This window comes from Homalodisca vitripennis, chromosome 1 (genome assembly GCF_021130785.1).
Source record: "Homalodisca vitripennis isolate AUS2020 chromosome 1, UT_GWSS_2.1, whole genome shotgun sequence".
Lineage (NCBI taxonomy): Eukaryota > Metazoa > Arthropoda > Insecta > Hemiptera > Cicadellidae > Homalodisca > Homalodisca vitripennis.
Genome location: NC_060207.1, coordinates 43660024 through 43682077, shown reverse-complemented (window position 1 = coordinate 43682077; position 22054 = coordinate 43660024). Strand labels below are relative to the sequence as shown.

At 30.8% G+C, this 22054-nt stretch overlaps 1 protein-coding gene across 2 annotated transcripts; it reads right to left on the bottom strand.

Moving 5' to 3' along the window:
• Nucleotides 1–1418: 1418 nt before the first annotated feature.
• Nucleotides 1419–22051, bottom strand: LOC124360461 (sperm-tail PG-rich repeat-containing protein 2-like). 2 transcript variants are annotated; one of them, XM_046814117.1, is made up of 12 exons: nt 17501–17808; nt 15263–15381; nt 13972–14076; nt 13702–13860; nt 11728–11958; nt 9757–9846; nt 8212–8359; nt 7279–7450; nt 5228–5305; nt 4897–5038; nt 2154–2263; nt 1419–1607 (listed from the first exon to the last, which is right to left on the bottom strand). In XM_046814117.1, the coding sequence occupies exons 1-9, from the start codon at nt 17604–17606 to the stop codon at nt 5233–5235; spliced, it is 1203 nt and encodes a 400-aa protein (XP_046670073.1). In that variant the 5' UTR covers nt 17607–17808; the 3' UTR covers nt 1419–1607; nt 2154–2263; nt 4897–5038; nt 5228–5232. The 2 variants fall into 2 exon arrangements, with proteins under 2 accessions (XP_046670073.1, XP_046670082.1); XM_046814126.1 differs by lacking the exons at nt 15263–15381; nt 17501–17808 and adding an exon at nt 21898–22051.
• Nucleotides 22052–22054: the final 3 nt, after the last annotated feature.

The window sequence follows — 22054 nt, the reverse complement described above, 5'->3', positions numbered from 1 at the left end:
CATATTATTTAGCACAGTTTACTGGATGACAAAGTATTGAATATTGATTTAGCATTAAATAAAAAAAAAAATAATATAAATCAATCAGCCGTTAATTTCCGAATTGGTATATACTCGTACAAGATATTACCAGACACCCTAGTTTATTGTGGCATATAAAGATCCAGTAGCCCTATCATAGCCAAGGATGTAGCCAGTGAGGGGGTCCAAGGGATCTGGACCCCCACATTTTTAATTTCTTCTATTACTGTTTTAATAAACGATTATTATTGTTTAAATAACTCAGTATTACTGACATATACTGCTGAAAGATCATTCTCAAAAAAGAAACAGATCAAGAACTTTTTAAGGAACAAAATGGGGCCTTATCTCTGTCCACTTCAGGAACATATCAGTCGTTTGACTCCTCTCCCAGATTTTTTCCTGGCTACCTTCTTGATCATATATATTTGATATAATTTCCTCTTAATTCAAATTATAATCTTTACGGTCTGTCATTTGGATTTTTCTGTCTCAAATTCTCAATTTAGACTGAGATAAAAATCTATTTTATTCAATATTTCACCTAATTATTTTACGTCAATACTTAAAATAGTTACATTTTCAAAGATTAGTTTTTAACCCCCGAGCTTTCTAAAATAAAAAACTTTTAAACCTAAATCAAATCATTTGATGACCATATGTTATTTTTACTTGACCATATTAGTAACTATCTGACATGTGATTTTATAAATATGTTTAAAAGAATATTATTACAGTAAAGGTAGATACTTTTTATATACATACTATATACATACATATATATATATATATATATATATATATATATATATATATATATATATATATATATATATATATATATATTGATATATATTAAGTATATATGTCAGGTAAGCAATTATAGCTGCCAAATTGTTAGCACTATAAGAATATTATTTCCCACACTGGTCAAACTCCTCTTTGTTTTTGGTTTGTTATGAAAATTCAAGCCAATGTTCAATGGGCATAGGAAAAATAAATTGTTAAACAGAAATATTTAAATAACGTGTACCATATATAAACGTATGAACTTTTTTTACAAATGAACTTTAAATAACTTAAAACAGGTATTCTGATACATTCCCAAAAATCCTGTGCTGTGTACCATGTATACTTTTCCCTCATCTCTAATGATATAGTGTTTTATTTCTATGCCCCCTTGATTTTACATATGCCAACTGCACCATTTATTCATCCTTATTTTAAGAAGTAAATGCAGACTGTAAAATCAAAATCAGCTTCTCTTTAAACAATTCAAGATCCCAGTCTTATACTCTTAATTTAACTAATCTCTAGTTAATCTAACCTATTGTTATGAAAATTTAATGATCACTTGTATTACGAAGAAATAAATATTTTTACATCGTTTATTTTTCTTATATTCTTTATTATATATTTTTATACAATTTTAATTAAATAACTATATTTCATTATCCCTTTGTGACAAAACTTCTCAGGATTTTTGTCATATTTACTTTCAGCAAATTTGGAATGTTATTTTCTGGTGGTTTCAAAGTCACGTTGTGCGTGTCGAATACTGAAGATTTAGCATACTTGGAGTGTACCTGTAGTAAAATAAAATTACTATAAGGATAGTGATAAAATGTTGTTAGAACTTAATCTTCTAAACATATTACTGCCTTTTCTAATTCTGTACTGTAACAAAGTCTTTCAATTAACCATTATGTAAATAAATACAACCTCCATTTTGTTGTTTTATGTTTTAGTGATGTAGGCCTACTATAAGATTAATTTAATATTTCTTTATACAAAAACACGTCTAATAACAGTCAAACCAAAATAAGTAAAATATGGATAATGTTGATCTAATTAACTATGGTAGCATACATATAAAAAAAGTACAGTAAAGCTACCATAAATATAGAACAAAATCCACCTACATTTTAACTAACTTTTAATTTTCTTAGTTAAAATTATTGTGAAGAGAAGTAGCAAAATTAACTAATCATGATAGAATAAATACTTGTTGAACTACGTACGTAACTGTTTCAAATCATAAAATGTATCATTCAATACCACCAATAAATCTACATAGATCCTCCTCAACTTTATATAGTAGGCTATTTTAATAGTGAATGAATATAACTGACTGTATAATGTGGTGGACCCGGGGTAACATCTCTCACCCGAGGTGGGTGGACCACACCGATGGAATATCCTTTCTTACTCAGGGTTGAAGGAAGATCGTAAGTGGTAGAAGCTGAATGAAATATAAAAATTATATTAGTATTGATTATATCTATATTCAACCTCATTTTATTTATTTATTCTGAAACTCAAAAGTAGTTCAAAAATACAATACCCATATTAAGTAAAGATAATAAATACTTGGTTATTGACGATGGATGGTTTGAAAAGATGATAGGATTTTGGACGTTTGTCATTGTAATATATTACAAAATATATAACACTAAATTTCGAGAATTTCGAAATCCACCCACTTCATCAGGTGTTAAAAGACATTTAATCCACAAAAAAAGTACTTGAAACTTACGTGTGGCAATGGAAAATGGTTAAAAAAATAAACCATCATACCCGACAACAGCTTGAACTCCAGATAGGAGAAAATGAACTCAGACTTGTCACTACACATAAGTTACGAGTATAAACACAAGTCACACCTGCACAAACGATAGTGCATCACTATGAGACAGGAAGGTGATGGTCAGAAGGGGTCATGACATTGAGGACTAAGACCAAAACATGGGGCTGGAGACAGCTGGTTTTATCCTTCCCCCTTCCGACTATCACCTTCTTGTCTGATTGTTTCATATGTCATGAAACGATACCACAGGAAATGCAAACATTGATTGTGTTGTTAATGATCCACTAACGTTGTGCGGGTGTGGCGTGTGTTTGTGATAGTGACTTATGTGCAATGACAATGCCTGGATTCATTTGCTCCTGTATGAACTTCAAGCTGTTTACAGGTATAATAATTTGTAATTTTTTTAGGGGCAGTCGTTGCCACACACTAGTTTTCATTAATCTGTACATATTAAACTTCTTACACTTCTTAAGGAAGAGGGTACATTAAAATTATCAAAACGGAGTATTATACATTTCATATAATGATGGCAAATGACCGAGGTTGTATTATCCATTCTAATATACTTCATTGTTAAAATTATGAATTTAGCTAATGTAAAAAAACTAAAACATGAATATGGTTAAATTTCTAGCTTGCAGTTTAAGTTTTTAAATGAGTACAGTTATTTTGGTATCTATAACTCTTGCAAGATAAGTTTATACAGTTCAAGCTTATAATAAATTTGAAACTTCTTTTTATTTCTGTAACAACATAACTTTTATTTCTGTTTTAGTCTCTTAAATAACATGGTCTTTAAAAAATAACTTTAGAGTTACAAGCAATAATCAGATGTCATTAAGCAATAAAAAGAAAATCATATTAATATAGAAGAAAGATAAGGTTTGTTTGTGCTCAGGTCTCCCCTAGATCATCTCACAGACTGTTAAGTGCCTTGTAATAGGTGATCAATAAACATCAAAAATTAATTTTAATACTAAGCCGGATTATAATGGAAATGTTCAAGATACATACGGGGAATAACTTTTATTTGTATTTAAAACATTCAAAAGACAACAATTAATTATCTTCAGTATTTGGTACACTTTAATATTATTACAAGAATTATTGCCAACACTCTCAATAAGCAAGAATGGGAGAAAAAACCTAATGGAAAAATCTATTTATTTATTTACATTATTAATGGATAATTTGTTATCGTTAAAAGTTCACTGTAAAATTCAATAGCATAATATTGCATCAACAATGATTAAATAAAAAGAAACATAAAATAAGTTATAATTATGCATGAATATATGTATGCTACTCCAAGAAATCCGTATTTTACTGTGGTAAGAACATGACTAGAAATCATTCATTTGAGCTATGCTGTGTTAAAGAAGTTTTAATAATAATATTATACTACGGTACCTAATAACGTAATAGCTTTCCAAATTGGTGTATTATAAGTAGTATGCTAAACTGATAGAGAAAGAATTATATTTCGACCTTACCATGTGACAGTAAACAGTAGTAATTTTTATTTATTAATCAATCTCTCTGTTTATTTTTGTGTAAAATTTACAACAAAACATGTCAATTGTAATAAAATTATACTCCTAACATAATATATACTGAAAACCGACTTTAATGGTAATATCGTAATTTATATTCAATCCAATATTTATTGTAAAGATAACAGTTAATGTGATTTTGGGATCTAAAAAATATTTTGAAAGTGGTAATACGAGCATATATTCATTGGCTTATATTTCTGACATTGAAACTTTGAAAAATATTCATAACTCAAAAGTAACTTAAATGTATTAGTATACTTAAACAATATGCCTTAGAACTTTAAGGAATTGAAACTAGGATATGGTTTCTTTTGTGCAAGTATATTTTAAAATTAAGATCTGAAATTATACAGATGGTACAACCAATCTGAGATAGTTAAACGTAGTGTTTATCAAAAGTGCCAATACAAATGTTTACTGACCTACATTGACATTTTTAACAAGTTAAAATAATATTGTTTTTGTCTAAATGCTGCTACTCTAAAAATATTTTCAATGAACAACAAGCCATATAATTTTGCATCACAGTATAACAGTACATTTTAAGACATGAGTTTTTTTACTGGTTTCGTTTAGGTAATCGTATTTGAAATTTAGCTTAATTTACTGTTTAAAAAAAAGAAGTGATCATAATTAGACATTATAAGTGAAAAGGGATAGTTATCTTTTGAATTAAAATGTTCGGAGCACGTAACTACACTCTTAGGGTATTTGTAAAATTAACTTCACCTGGACTGCATGACATTTTTAAAGGTTCGAGTCTGTGAGAAGAAGATAAAAAGGAAGATTGTGTATTGTGTAAGTGGCTTTTCTGTGCTGTTGTGATCTTGTATGGCTCACTTGTTGAATAAACTGCTGGCCCAGGAGAAGTCTGTAAACCATTAATACAGTTAAGTGACCATATTGATTTTAGGGTTATAAATCTATATTGAATTAAATTATAATTTAGTTAAATAATTTTATATTTAAGTTAGAGTTATTTTAGAGAATATCCTAGAATAAATTAATTTACCAAAACTAACTTATTATATTATTTATAATTTTTACAGTTTGTAATTACCTGTATTATTTTAGGAGAATGGCTAGAAGTTGTACTAGTGAACATAGAGCTCTGGTTTTCATCTCCTTTTCTTTGTATCTAAATAGACAAAACTCAGTTTTACTCAATTTTTAATTGTTTAAGTTCTACTGAGTCTTATATATATATCAAGTAGTTGACAGTAAGAAATATGTTTTCTTTTTACAACAGTAAAATAAAGAACTGACTAATACTAAAGTAGATTAAAATTTACCTTCCACGGAAGTTAGGTCTAAACACTCGTCTCTCACTAATTATGTTCAAAGATGGGACTTTGCGTTACAATAAGCCTTACTAATAAGCCTCTAAAAATACATAAAGAATAAATTAACATTACTTAAAATCAATTAATCAATTTATAGGACCATCAACTATTTAAAACCATTTGAGAAAGTTATAATATACTCTGATAATACTAGACTATACTTTTACATACATTTAGTATTAAATCATGTTGTACATTTAATGCACAGTATCTATTTTTTAAACCAAATTATTGATATTATACCTATATATAAAACTAAGTATGTTCAAAAAGTTTCTGGCTTTATTTTTTATGATGCAATGTGATGGACACGCTGGCATATACAGTAAATGTAGTCAACTAAAATGCGTATATATATATGTACTTAATGCTCATTTTTGTTTTGTGAACCATGGGGAAACATGTGAAATTGCAATATTATGTCAGATTTGGAAATTTCAAAGTGGTGATTTCCAAGTTGAAACCTATTTACTTACAACATTTATTTATTTCAAGTTTTTAGATTACTTGTATAACATTATTCAATCATTCATTCATTCATTTAATAAATTCAACAGGCCTTTTGAAACTTTGGGGAAAACAGTTTTAGCATGACACAGATGAAGAAGTAATACAATAGATATAAAGGTGGCCACTCTTCAGTGGACAAAACCTCGTGCTGGAGGACAACAAAAGTCAAATAAGATTTATCGATCAGATTCATGTTTTAGCAGTGGAGAATCCATGCTGTCCATAAATCTGCTAAAAATTGTATTTCAGTTTATTTGCTTTAACAGATGATTTGCTGTGAGTAGAGTTGCTGCAAAATTTGTTTCTAAGAACTTGTCAGGAAACCTAATGTAGTTGTGTCTTAAAATTGCTCGGAACATGTATACAGAATGGCCCTGATTTTCTCCATGTTATTTCTGGTTGTTCCCTTCCTTAAAGGGTCCTGATTTGAGACCAGGACAATAATATAATGCATAATGAGACAACTCAACTTTAGTCCATTCAAAGAGAGGCTTTCAAACCTTAAGGGCACTGGAATAGTACTCAGGGTCTCAAGGGGACAATTTTGAAGAACATCCATTGTTTAAACCTGTTGATAAGCAAACAATATTTTTTCAGATTAAGGTTGCATACTTTTTGAACACAACTCATAGATTTGCTCATGTATCAAATCATCATACTTTCCAGAAGAAATACTAGAGTAGTAATAATTTAAAAATCATGAATTACATATTTTGGTTACGATATATATGAATATAAGTCTATAGAAATAAAATCATATCCAATTAAATCTGGTTGGGCTCCTAGTAACTACTCACTACTTGTTTAATATTTGTGTTTAAGAATCTAGTTAGGAAATTTATTACAGATTAATTCTGATTCGGTTGTATTCCTAGAGATGGCCACCATATGATAAAGGAAATAGTTATTTCATGTCATTCATCACATTTTTATATGAAATTTCTTTATTTACATTATGGCAAAGTAGACCAAAGTGATGATACAAGAAAAAACTGTTTTGTTTGATTGAATACAATCAACCATTTCTTGAAGTTTTTGTCCACATCCTGTCCTTTGAATTCATAGAAGGTATTTTAATTGTTTCCAAAGCTGCAAAAACCACTCTTTAATTGATTTTATCTAGATTATATTATGTAGAGTTGTTTTTATAGTTAATAATAGGTTACAACACTATTGTTTGTTCTCTAGCCATTTATGTAAACAGATGTTTGTACATTCGACTCCATTTATCACACAAAGTTGCAAGTTATTTAACCACCTGAGGGAAATAGATGTCTGGACCAGGGATGAAGCAACTACCCTGCTTCGCGAGAGAGAAGTATTCCGATGTGCACTGCTGTCAAAAGGAGCATTCCACTTGGAATATTTTGAGTGGGTCCTCTTCTGCATGTCATCTTGCATGGTGGTTTTTGGCATGTAGTCTGCTGGCCCTGTATTTCAATTTTGATTAATAAATATCTATACACAAATTAAATCAATTACCATGAATAGTTTAACTAGAGCATTTGTTTATTATATTTTTAACATTTTTAGTTTCATGAAAATTGTATATGAATATAAGTTATGTAATGAATTAAGTTCATTAAAGGTATGAACATAGAAATATAATTAAATATATACTGTAACATATTTATCAAGTATGATTAATTTTTTTTAAGTCTAGATGTACACACCATACGTTTATTGAAGAAGGTAAAACATTGGAGGTTTAGTTATGTTTATTAGTAATGTGTAACCAAAAATATTTTAGCAATTTTATTTTGAAGAAAAAATAGTATTGTTAGATTAGCACATGTTATGCATTTAAATTTACATCTAGTTTGTGGTGTTTATGTTACATCTACATATTGTTTTCAAATAATAGTGTGTATGATTATTTTAATCTGCAATATAATAATTATTTTGAAATGAACCCAATAAGAAAAATATTTTTGTATTGAAGAGAGTGGTATTTTAAAATGTGTCTATAACTTTCACATTATAGACTAGACGTAATAGCATTGATTAACTAGGGTTACAATTAATATTCATTTTTTGTTATATATTTGTGAGATAAATAACTCTGTTTTCAGTTTACATAAATCGTTTATTAAACTTAGCCTGATTAAATTTGGCAGGAGAGCTATTTACAATAAATTGTTACATTTTAAAACTAATCTTGATTTGTTGTATAATAGTACAGCACGTTTACCTGGCAGTGACATGCTGTTTGACGCAGGGAACCGGGTGACATCCTTAGAAGGAGTTTGACTTAAGGATACAACCTTGTTCCTTACAGTTCTGGGATCTGTGTAATCCGCAGGTCCTGGGCCATTACTCTTTTGATAGAGGTTTTGACGCTAAAACGTATCACCATGAGCAATAAACTAATTATACTATTACTTTTGTAGTTGAAAATACTAAAATTTGATTTCAAAGTAAATTTTTAAAAAAATGATGATTTACAAGAATAAAGAGTCCAGTTATTGATAAAGTTGATCTAGTTATGTAGAATTCGATAATCTCTGTAGTGCGTACACAGACATTTATTCTTACAGTTGGGTTTGGAGCTTAGTCAGAGAATGCATTAGTGAAATTATTCTTGACTCATTGTGGAGGACTCATGCTCCACGCTAATTGTGTTGTGTATTCTGGGTTATTTAAGGACTACCACTTTGTCAAGTCTCACTTATTTCACTGATCAATGATTTAACCATTGTGAACAGTAGTAGTTTGTCATGCTCCCCCAATCTTAAAGTCGTAGCCATAGTATCTGTTGTTTACATCAAAAATAATTTATACTAAGACACCCAAACTGTTTCAATCTATTTGGATCTTGTCAGGTGAGTGTAGGACACAGATTTCAGTGTCCACTTCACAACAGTTCCAGATTTTAGGAAACATTAGGAAGGCATTAGGAATATTAAAACTTTAAGCTAATTAATTTTCCATTTCCACCAAAAATTTTCGTTTCAGAAGAATAAAAATTATTACATTTCTTTGAGTCACAAAATAATCTGAAACCTAACATAAAAAAATCAAATAAATATTTTTTCTACTATTTAACATTATTACAGATGTTAATAAGTACAGATCAAAAATAATCTTTAAGAAGTTTATGAGTTCACTAGTTCAAATTTTATCTTTTCCATGGATAAAAAAATTATAAATATACCTAATTTCATGACGAGTTTCATTATGTATCTGAGAAATGGGTTAACTGGTTTTTTAAAGATTCTAATCTCTTAATGAGCTAATGTTCTACAAAAATACCCAAGTCTTCTAAAGAGAAATACTAGACTATATTGATCCTCAAGAAGGATGACACAGTCATATTCTTACAAACCCTATTTATGTTACCTACTTCACACAGTTACATAAAAAATAACTTATCATATTTTGATACAAAACATTAAATACTTACACATACAGTACATAGTTTTTGGACTTCACTAGTGAAGCTAAATAAGAAGTGATTCATTTTAATGAAAATTAATTCAAAATCAGACTAAAACAAACTCTGTTAACAACTTATAACAGGATACTATGACCTTCTAACATTCATGTCTTATGAGAATAGTTATCATCACTCAGTATAGACCAGCAATGAAGTTGTCAACACACTTTGTTTCAGTTGTTCTTATGGCTTGGTTGAAACAGGATTTCAATATAAGTACTCATTTTTATAAATTAAACTTAATTATTTCTACCAATAAATAAACACTACTGACTTGATGAAAAAACAGCTATTACTTACTTCGGATGTACCAAAAGTGCCTGATTTTCCACATTCACATTTCTTGCTGTTTGGGTCTGAAGGAGAGTATGAGGCAGGTCCAGGTAGTCCCTGAAAATAACTTTAATGTTGTCTTCGTATCTTCAGTTCAATATCTTAAAGTTGTGTCCTCTCATCACTTCTACCAAAAATATTATTTTTCAGTAGAAAAAGATTTATTGAATTCAAATACTTTGATCCACAGACATTATTTAAGATTAGACTTCGTTCTTCAAGCTGTTTACAACTTCATAATTAACTTTCAAATAAAAAACATCTAAATGTTATAATAACAATGCTGTAGTATTTCTTGTTTGTGTCTATGACATGTCATCACTACATACATAGAATTTACCTACTGTACTTCCAAACATGTTAATCCACGAGATGAGACACAATTTGCATTACATGAATTCACAACCTGGTTCTTCTTTGATAGAGAAATCTAAGAAAGAAATCGGTCATCAACTACACTAATTTTGATTGAGGTATCTAAAGATTTTAAAATATTTTTTCAACAATCTTTTCTCAAATCATATTTTTCTTAGCTTGACACGCTTAAGATCACCCTTAAGATACATAAATAAGGGTTAAATCAGCATGAACTAACCATGTATAGTCCTGTAAAGTGGTAACTTTCATAATTGTCTGATAGTTGATTGTAAGTGTATCAAGCTAGGAAAATATTATCTGAAAAAAGAAATCGTCATGTCATGTTTTTAACCCTTTTCATACCCACCCATTTAAATCTTGAAGAAAGCTACACAATCAATTTCTTTCTTAGGAAAAATTTCTCTATTGATTTAAGAAAACTCAGGTTGTACAGTTATTACAGCACAAATTCGCTCTCGACTCTTAGACTAGTCACATGTTCTTTACTAATACACTCAGTTAACACATGGCTTGTCAGATCCAGTTTTTATAATATTAAGATACATGTACACATTTTTTGTGTGTATTGGTTTTAACAAAGCTGTATATTCACATCCCACCCAGGTTTTGAGCATTATCTAGATACATTGAGTAATAAACCATAGAGCACTATTAAAAGTGCTGTTGATCATTATTGCTGATGTGGTATTGTTATTCAAGTAGTCAAGTGGCAATAATGAGTGTTCCATAGACAAGCTGAGGGTGAAAATGGGCAATATCTAATTATTCTTCAGTTATGTATAAAAATAAGGATGTTAAAAAATAGGTTAAGTTGTATCATTTGTTCCACCAGAACTTTGATGAACATGTCAGTAGTCTTCCAATAACATAACAACACTACTACTATAATAAAATAAGTATATTAGAACAACAAATGGGTTAGAAAGTTATGATATACTCAATAATTATTATTGTAGTAATACAGTTTTTGTTTCTACTTTCTCCAAAGACAATTTAATTTTTTAAAGTTACATATTATGTTAACACTATAAAAGATAAGGTATGATGAACTACATAAGAATCCAAATATTCTTGACGCGATCTTAGATACGATACGTAAATGGAGCCGTGATCTGGACATTAGAGGTGTCCACTGTGCACATGAAATCAGGTTCTTATAAATAACTGTTCATATCTATTTCATATTTGAAATTGGGAAATGACCACAAATCCAAATACGGTAAGTAAATAGAACTTATATTCCATTTGCTGTTGAAATATTCTTATCCCTCATTAATGATAGGCCTTTCACTTTCACTTAAGATATTTTTAAAACATTTATTATTTTCGTCAATTCAACCTTACGTATTGACAAGATAAGCTCACTTTATTTGCTATTTACCTTATAACTTTACTTAAAAACACTTCACACTGAAAAATCAAAACTGCAATCTCAGTTACTCGAGTTGAGTGGGTTCCCATATGTAACATTTTTTCAGAGAAAAGACTTGCTAAAATACTTAGTTATTTAAAAGTTATAGTATTGTAGTAAATTCTGTTTTCACAGATAGATAAACTGACCTCCCTGCAAAGTTTCTGCTGTAACAAATCATTAGCACGCAGTAGTGGGGCTTGTGCTCTGATCTCAGACTGCAGTTGTTGCTGATACTGCTGCCAAGGAGACACAACAGCATGATCTACAAAGTAGTCTGCAGGCCCCGGCCCTTCATCCTGATTATAGCGGAAACGCTGTGCAGTCCGCAGTGACCAGAAGTTGCCCTTGTACTGTAGAGTTGTGTAGTTATGGTGACCCTACAAGTATAACTAAATGATAATCATTATTTAAAATAGTTCTAGATTTGAAGAAAACCCATAAGAAAAGACTAACTTCACTTGTTAGACTTTAAATTATGGTCAGAGGGAGAAATTCTGGGGCATACCCAGTTGCATCTGACTTAAAATATACGTAAGGTAATACAGAATATCAGGAGATTCATCATTCTCCCAAAGATACGTCTCTGGAAAATGTTATCAAATTTTAAAACTCAATAGTTGATCGTTATTCTAATCTTCATCTAAAATAATTATATTAGCTTTACATGAACATGAATTAGTAACACAGTTAAATACACAAAGAAACCATAGTGTATATATATATATATATATATATATATATATATATATAATATATATATATATATATATATATATATATATATATATATATATAAAATTCGTACTGTCAAACAAATTTCAATATTTATTGAAATTAAATAAGGCTGGCTATTGCCATTTATACAGTTTAATGTAAATAAAAGTCGTTTGACAGGTATTTGGTCTTCCGATCATATGTTAGTTTGCTTATTTAAATGCATAATATGTGACAGATACGGCCAAATACAAAATAATTGAATCGGAAAAAGTAAGCGCTCTGTGGTGTAATAGTAGCACATTCACCCGGCAAGTGAGAGATCCGGGTTCGACTCTCGGCGGAGCAAGTACTTTTTGTGATTCAATCTTTATTGAAATTAAATAAGGCTATTGCCATTTATACAGTTTAATGTAAATAAAAGTCGTTTGACAGGTATTTGGTCTTCCGATCATATGTTAGTTTGCTTATTTAAACGCATATGTGACAGATACGGCCAAATACAAAATAATTGAATCGGAAAAAGTAAGTGCTCTGTGGTGTAATGGTAGCATATTCACCCGGCAAGTGAGAGATCCGGCTTCGACTCCCGGCGGAGCAAGTACTTTTTGTGATTCAATCTTTATTGAAATTAAATAAGGCTATTGCCATTTATACAGTTTAATGTATATATATATATATATATATATGTGTGTGTGTGTGTGTGTGTGTGTGTGTGTGTGTGTGTGTGTGTGTGTGTGTGTGTGTGTGTGTGTGTGTGTGTGTGTGTGTGTGTGTGTACGGTATGTATAAAAGTATTTATATTAGGAAATTCTCACAAAATAATATTAAAGTTTAAAATATAAAACTTTGTATGTTGCACAACTGTTCTGGACAGTTAAACTTATTGATCAAATATAAAACATTTCAATTGTCATTCAACTGCCTGAAAGTATTAAACTGTCATAAAGTTTGATGCAATAGAAGTAACATTTATATTCCTATAATTTGACCAAGAGAAGACATTTTAACATTGACAGGATTAGATATGATCTCTTTAGTGATAAATTCTCTTGATTTACACTGTTTATACTGCTTGATATTACATTTTATAAATGTATTAACGTCAAGAACAAAAATATTTTGTTGTTTCTTTACAATCACTTTAAAATAGTCTATAAAAGAATTTAAAATATATGTCAATATAACTGTTCTTCTATTTAACAATAAAATACAATATTAACAACCAAATGCTCACTATTCAATAATCTATCTACTTTTGTTGTAAATATGATATACACATAACATTTAACAAATTATAGACATAAACATAATCTTACAATATTAATGTAGAAAATATCCAAGCACAAAGCATAAAATATATGAGTATCCCAACAAAGAGTTTCAACATTAAATGTACTGCTAACCTCAGGATTATAGTACTCAGCTGGACCTATTGGGCGGTTTTCTGGTGGATGATACACTTTGTGTAGTCCCTGACTTGTCACTTCATAACCCTGAGCACCTTTTTCTGGTATACTGGACACCTTGGTAACAGTGTTACGAGGTGGGACGCCAGTGTGTACCTATAAAACGTACATTTCAAATATGTATTTTAGTGGTGTTAGTTAATGCTAAATAGATAAGTACAATAGGTAAAAAAAAACTATTGAGAATACTTATTTTCTAAAATTTACCTTCCCAGGTAATCTGCATAGATGTTTTGCAGGGTATGGGCCACAGGTAGAAAGGTTGGATTTAGGCTTAAACCTGGCTGATCTGTTTTGTATAGTTGTGCCACCCTGGAATTAAATTTAAAGCTTACTACAGTGACCAAACAGCTATACTTTTATCTAAATACTATCAAAAATGTATTTTATTATTTTGTGGTTTTTAAACTACTTATTACCATAGGACTTTGAGACCATGCAGAGATAATGATGTAACAGCACATCTAAGGACAAATAGAATAAGATGTATTGAAAATGTATTGAGAAGAGGGCACGGCTCACTTTTGAAGGAAATAGGTCTATGAAAACGTGAAGGAAGAAGACCACAAGGCACAATAAAATTAATATTGTGAACAAACCCAAATCAGACGTTAAGAAGTATGAGAAAGGATAGAGAATTAGAAGATGAAGGGACTAATCCTAGCAAGGACATAGTGGCCATGGGAATAAGTGGGTGGGTAATGAACTTTGATCCCTTCTTCTCTTTCTTCCTCTCCTTAAGGGCACTGTGCTTTCCTACTGATTTAACACATTCTTTAAAAACACATTATTCACTCTATTTATAAAATATATCAAAGACATAATTATAAGAAATTACCATACTGTATGTAAGTTACATTAAATAAATACAAAATCAAAAAAGGCAAATGAGACAAATCTATTAGCAGAAAGATAATTTTTTTTCAAGATTTTCCCATATAGATAGTTATTTTTCTGATTTTGGTACTCCATGAGATAAGCGAACCTCCCTAATTGCACCCTCAGAACTTAAGAAAAGCAAAAAGCTCTTACCTTTTATTCCAGATTAGCCTCTGTACCTTTTTGTGCTACCAATATGTAAAAATACATGAACATTATGAAAACTGAAAACTGTTTTACATCTTAAAATACTTATTATAGTAAATGCTTGATAAAATATAAAATTTTCTATTTAAACATTAAAATATTTTTATAGATGTTAGCCTTATAACTTCAATTTTGTTGTCTGAAATAATAATATAACATTATTTTTTTATCATCTATAATAGTAAAAAGCTTCACTCTTATCCTCATGAATAATCATCTTTTAGTGCTCTGACATACCACTAAGTCATGTATACTTCTGAAAATATATTTCTGCTGCATAATTTAACCAAAAAGCAAAATGTTAATTAAAAAAGTGAAATTATAACTTGTATTTTAAATGTAATATTTTTAAATGTCTCACCTGATGTTTTTCTAAGTCTGTTTGGATATACTATCGAGTAGGCATACTCACAACAATTCTGTTCTTTCGGAAGCATATTTTATATTTGTTTGGGCTTGGGAACTTTCCTGCATTCTTATTTTCAAAAGCAGATGTTCGTATTTGAGTTGAATTAAAAGGAGCTGTACTACCTGGAAAATTTCCAAAAGTGGATGCAGGTGAATTTTAATAAATAATGTTAATAATGGTAGGCTAGTTTTTGTGGTACAAATAACACAAATTGTCCAATTATAAATTTATTTCATAACAATTAAATGTATTTATATAGAATAATCTGTGTTATTTGTCTACCACAATACTCATTTTCAAGATATTAAAATATGTGTTTTTTAAATCTTACTTTTACTTAAAAACATAACACATTTCTTTGTTCTTATATATTCCCATTGAGCTTTCTCAATTCATTAAGGAGTCCCCATTGTCAATGACACCACAATATTCTCAGTGTAACACACCAGAGTGAATACTTTGTTTATAAAGTACTCATCCTATGAGTATCCAGAAAGTAACATACATTTTGAAATAAAAAATTAACAAACTGAAATAAGAACATTTTATTTTATACATTTAAAACCTACACTCTTAGGCTATTTTTCAACATATCCCTGTTCAAATTGAGACATTTATTATAACGTGACACAAGTGTTCTGATTCTAACTTTGTAGAAATCGGCCGCCTGAGATCTTAACCCCTGATTAACACCAGTGTGAAGTTCAGCGTCACTATCAAAGTGCTGCGTTGCGATCCACGTCTTCATCGCTAGAAAGAGGTGATAGTCCCTTGGTGCTAGATCTGGGCTCTAAGGTGGATGATCAAACACTTCCAGATCGAAATCATCCAAGACTTTTTTGTATACGATTGGCTGTATGGGGACGTGCATTGCAGTGGAAAAACAACATTTTTGAGCTCAATTTACCCCTACACTTATTTTCTATCGCTTGCCGTAGCTTCTGCAATGTTTCACAGTACCTCTCTGCATTGATTGTTGATCCTCATTCAAGGAAATCAATCAGAATCACACCCTTAGCATCCCATAAACAGTTGCAATAATCTTTCTGGCTGACAGAGATTGGAGGCATTTTCTTGGTTTTTGTGGAGAATGTGTGTGCTCCCATTCCATAGACTGCATTTTTGTTTCACAATTGAAAAGCTTTATCCATGTTTCATCACCAGTAACAATACGATCGAGAAGTTTGTTACCATCTTTGTCATATTCATCAAGGAAAGTTAACGATGCAGCAAGTCTTTGTTTTTTGTGATCTTCCGTAAGGATTTTTGGAACCCAGGTGGTACAAAAACTTGTGGTATCCAAGCATCCCTACAACAATTTTATTAAGTAAATTTCGTGTAATTATGAAGTAAGCTTTGTGAAATTTGCGGGAAATGTTCCGGGAGTTCAGTCATTGTGAAACAGCAATTTTCACGAATTTAGTCATTGATTTTCAACATCAAATCTTCAGTCACTAGGCTAGGCTGACCGCTACAACTATCGTCAAGAACATTGGTGAGGCCAAAGTCAAAGTTTTTAAAGTCAAAACACCACTGCCTTACTCTGCTTTCACTCAATATTTTATTTCTATAAACTTCACACAGTTGGTGATAGATTTCAATTGGTTTATGGTTTTTTTTACAATAAAATCCTTATCACTTAACTCACTTCACAATTGGCTGGATTTTCAATTGCAGCACACATTTTAAATAATCACAGTAAGAAAAGTAAAAAAAAGAGATACAGACCGTGTGCGACTACAGTTCAATGCATACTGAATGCCAGAGTGACAATCAATCAAATATCTTTATTCATTTGAATACATCAAGTGTACAAGAATAGTGTCAAAATGCCATCATACGTATGGCCAATCTTATTACTAAAAATATTTGCTAGTTTGGTCTTTTTAGCCTGGACACCAAGATGGCAGCTGTAGCCCCGCCACTGCCACACCATTGAAAAAGTCTGTTACTTTCTGGATAGCCCTCATATATACTGGATTGTTATCCACTATGTTTGGCTTGATCAATTAGGTTCCTTCATTTCAATAATCCAAGATTGTGACAGTTTAAGAATGAGTAAGATTATAAATGTTTAAACGCCAAGATATGAAAACCTTAGATATCTGATCAAAATTAAGTTAAGGTGGCAACTAGATGTTACTATGTTGTAATACTAACTGGTATTATTTTCTGTTGTAAATACTTAAAATACTTATTTTTTTAACTGTTCGAAAAACTTTACTTTAGAATAGTGCTCACCTAGTGTTTTCCTGTCAAAAATGTCAGTCAAAGAATATGTTGCAGGACCTACTCTTGCAGGTGTTGCAGTGAGCAATTTCTTGAAGCGAGGAGCTCGATCATACATGTCTACATTTGTTTTAAAAGGCGGAAATTAAAAGTTATTATACGTTATCAAATTACCTTGATAATCACAACATATTAGTTGTATGACTAGTTTGTCTACTAATTGTCTACATTATATAAAAAATCTAAGATATTACCCCAAATTTACACAGAAAATTAAGGTTTTAACCTTAGTTATATGTGATTATATTTGTAAATAAATAGTTTAAAATACACAAAATTTGTCAGCTGCATATAACTTTTTAAAAGTGTGTTGTTTATTATAAGGATAGTGTATAATGTTTTTTAATACAAATTTAACTCATAAAATAAATATTACCAGTTCTAATTTTGAGATCATATATGCATAACAAAATAAATATTTTCCAAAAATATCATATTTATTGATACTTTTTCATCAGTGATATGATTGTGGTGTCTAAGATATTTCTCTCAAATAATTTCTCAAAACTCCTTTAAATATGATGAAGACAAAGAAATCTAAATATGTTTTCTCCATGGAAACAAATGAATAGGTAGTTTCTTAATATAGAATTACTCACCCAAGATGATGAACTGACAATCAAAAAGAATATCTATAATAAAAACTACTAAAATATTTGTTTATGCTGTTTTTTTTTTTTTCATATCAACTATTCAATACGTACTTACTTACTTTCTTGATGTCTTCGTCTTTAACTGGACACAAAAGATACTATATTAGTATCTATATTGTTTAGGTAACTATTATAAACATTGACCAATTCAAAGCCAACTACCTCAAAAAGCATCCTTCCACTTAAGAAAGGAACATCTCATCTTTTTAGAACCAGGCAACAACATCGAACCTCCATCATAATAAATTACGCATCTTTTGTGGAGCAAAACAAACCTTTCAGACACTTAGTACATAACTTAACAGTTTTCCAACAAAATATACAGGACTTATTAAACAGATCAAATGGACTAATACATTTTACAGAAAATCTGAATCCAAAAGGCATATTTTTGTGGGAAAAGTCACAAAATGGGAGAAATTGCAATCTATGTGGAGGAAGCACTAGATAAATATACAGTTAGTATTCCAATCACGGACTATTGTGAAGAACTTCTATTTGGAATGGCATTGGTAAAAGTTACCTGCCTCTACATCATATGCCTACAGATCACCATCATCGAACTTAGATGAAACACTTGATACTCTCTCAAGAACAAAATAACAAAAAACATAACAAACTACAACCTACTTATTATGGGGGATATCAATATCTTAAAACAAGACAGAAGGTCAACTAAATTAATTGAAACTTTGGCTTCTTACAAAATTCAGAGGTTTGTTCTACCACCTACTAGAGTAACCTCCAACAGCATTTTATCAATTGACAGAATCTGCACTAACTTACGTAGTGAAGAACTAACTGCAAATGTGTATCATTCTGGATTATCAAACCACACAGCACAAAATAAAATACATAATTGAAAGTTTTAGCAGCACATATTACAGCTTTAAGCCAGAAAACGAATGAGAACTCTTACTTTCACATTTAAACAAGAAAAATGGTGAACTAGCTGTAACTGTTGAAGAAGCCTACAACAAATTTATAACAACAGTGATATTAGCTTTAGATGCAGCCTACCCTAGAAAACTTAAAAAACCAAAAAAGAAACTAAAGCCTAGACTCTTTGAGGACAAAGAAAATTTTCTAATGTTTACACCAGTACGAAACAATAGGGGAACCCAACATCAAACAGGACGCAGCAGACACCAAACAATCCTATGACCAACACTTAAAACTACTGAGGCAATAGGTCTCCGCTGACTACATAAATAGAGCTGACAACAAACCACAAGCCATGTGGAAACTAATTAACAATGTCCATAACAAAAACAGGAGCTCTGCAGAGGACATTAAACTGGACATAAATGGACACTGATCACAAAATCCTCAATAAGTTGCTTACCATCTAAATTTATCTGCCATATTGTAGAAAAGAACTGGAACCTGCTGAACCACATGAAACAATAACAGATACAACAGCCAAGACTAGCATTATAGAAGTTAAAGATACAATTCAAAAACTAAAATCCAAAGATTCTGCAGGAATTGATTAAACCTCCTTCAAACTCTGTGCTAATAAACTAGCCCCCCCCCCCCACCATTGGTTGTCATTTTCAACCTTCAAAGAAGGAAAGTTCTCCTCTAAACTAAACGTTTCTAAAGTTTTCCTAAATTTAAGAGTAGGTGCACATACAATGCAAACAATTACAGACCAATTTCACTGATTCCAACAATTTATAAATTGTGTAAAAGAATTGTACTCCCAAGACTCCTGGATCACTGTGCTCAGCAGACCATGCTAAGTGAAAACCAATATGGATTTACAAAAGGCAAATCAACTACCACAGCATTGATCAATCTAATTGAGTTAGTGACAGATTGCATTGAAGAGAGGAAATTGACCACTGCCTTGTTTGTTGAGTTGTTGAGTTAAGCAAAGTGTTTGACTGTCTCAGCCACAACATCATTCTGAAAATATTAGAATTGCTTGGAATCAGAGGAACAGCTAATGAATGGTTTTAAAGGGCTGCAAACAGCTGGTTGAGCTAAAAATTCATCTAATGGTGTCACAAAGACAATCAGGTCAAAATTTTTTCCTGTGAAATGAAGTGTGCCTCAAGGGTTTGTATTAGGGCCAGTAATTGCTATCCTTTTTACCAATGACCTACCCTCACACCTAAGAAACTTCTGCACCCCTCTTATGTATGCCAATGATACTACTTTGTTCCTGAATCAATAAGATAGCCTTGCTATCTCAACCTATATTGCCCTTAACATGGCCCTCTAGTACTGCTATGGAAACGATCTTGTTATAAACCCAACTCAACACTAGTCACTTTGCTACAAATCAGATAATTTCCTTCAGCAGCCTAGAAACAGCAAAGATAACATACTTCTCCCTTTTCGAATCCCACCTCCGATATGTACCTGCTTGGGGCAGAACTTCTGCTACAAATTTTCAACAAATATTTATCACACAAAAGAAATATATTAGGACACTGGCTGGCCTCCAACCTCTTAAAAATTGTAGAGATGCTTTCAAATCTCTGAATATTCTCACTATTATTTTACTTTACATTTAATAAGTGATAATGTACGCTGATGGGGAAAGTTTCCAAAGGAACACTGATGTGTTGAACCCCTACAATACCAGAAATGCTGCACTCTACAACCGCCCAGAACATTGTCTGAAGCTATATGTGCAAAAACCTTCATACATGGGAATGAAGCTCTAGAAACCTGGTATCACACACCTACTGTTTAAAAGAGGAACAGAAATTAAGACAGCTCCACATGAATGTCTTCTAGACCAACCATTCTATTTACTGGAGAAGTTTCTTCAAAAAAACTTTATATCCCAGATATTGTACTTTTCCTCGACACTATTTATAATCTTTAGAGTCTAATTAAAAATATTCTCATTCTCAATATACAGATTTCTTTGCACCCCAACAAGCATTGCTAGCTTGTCTTGATGGTTTTTAACTATAACATATTAGCAGTCCTTAGCAGCAAAATAGTCACTTATGAAGATATTCTTGCGCCATCTCTAGGTATATGTATAATAAATCTCTATGATTCTCAAAAAAATTATCAAGTACCGTACTCGTATATTACACTGTTCCATTACAAACCCAAAAATTCTTTTTATGATTCCATTTCACTTCGCGTCAGTTGTCTAATTTATGTACTTTTTTGGCCCTCCAATGATGAAACACTCCAGTCACACCACAACATTATTTGGAACTCTGAGAATTAAGGTATGACAACTATCCTACTCTCAGCCATTTCCATAATTTATTATGAATGTTGCCCATTTTAATTCTTCCATCTGTATAAGGCCCTATGTCTCTCCCTTTATCAGTAAAGAAACATCTTTAACATGTTCACTTCAATAGACACCTTAATCATGCTCATCATTCACAACCAAAGAGTCTAGCACCAAAGTGAAGGATTTAATTACCTTAATTCATTGTTATTACTCATGTATGTATATCATAACCCATTGAAAATTAATTAAATGTCTCCATGCACAATCTAAGTCTGACATTATGTTATGTATAAAAATAACCAGTAAGTACCAGCTCTTTAAAATATAATTTTTTATTTGTAAAATTGAGTTAACTTTTTAGTATAAAATAATCTAAACAAACTAAAATTGTAAAAATAAAAATGTGAAAGCTGTGATATGATTTGAAGTATTCCCTCTTTTGCTGTGGCCATTACCTTTATACTATATAATGTTATACTTACCATTTCAAATAAGAACATTTAAATAGTTTATTCTTAACTGTAATGGAACATGGAAGTGCAGTGAAAGAAATTATTTATAAAAATGTAAAGTGTTTACTCTGACTTTAATTGAGCTTGAAACTTTAAGTCAAGCTGCTGCACAAAAAGTAGTTATCTC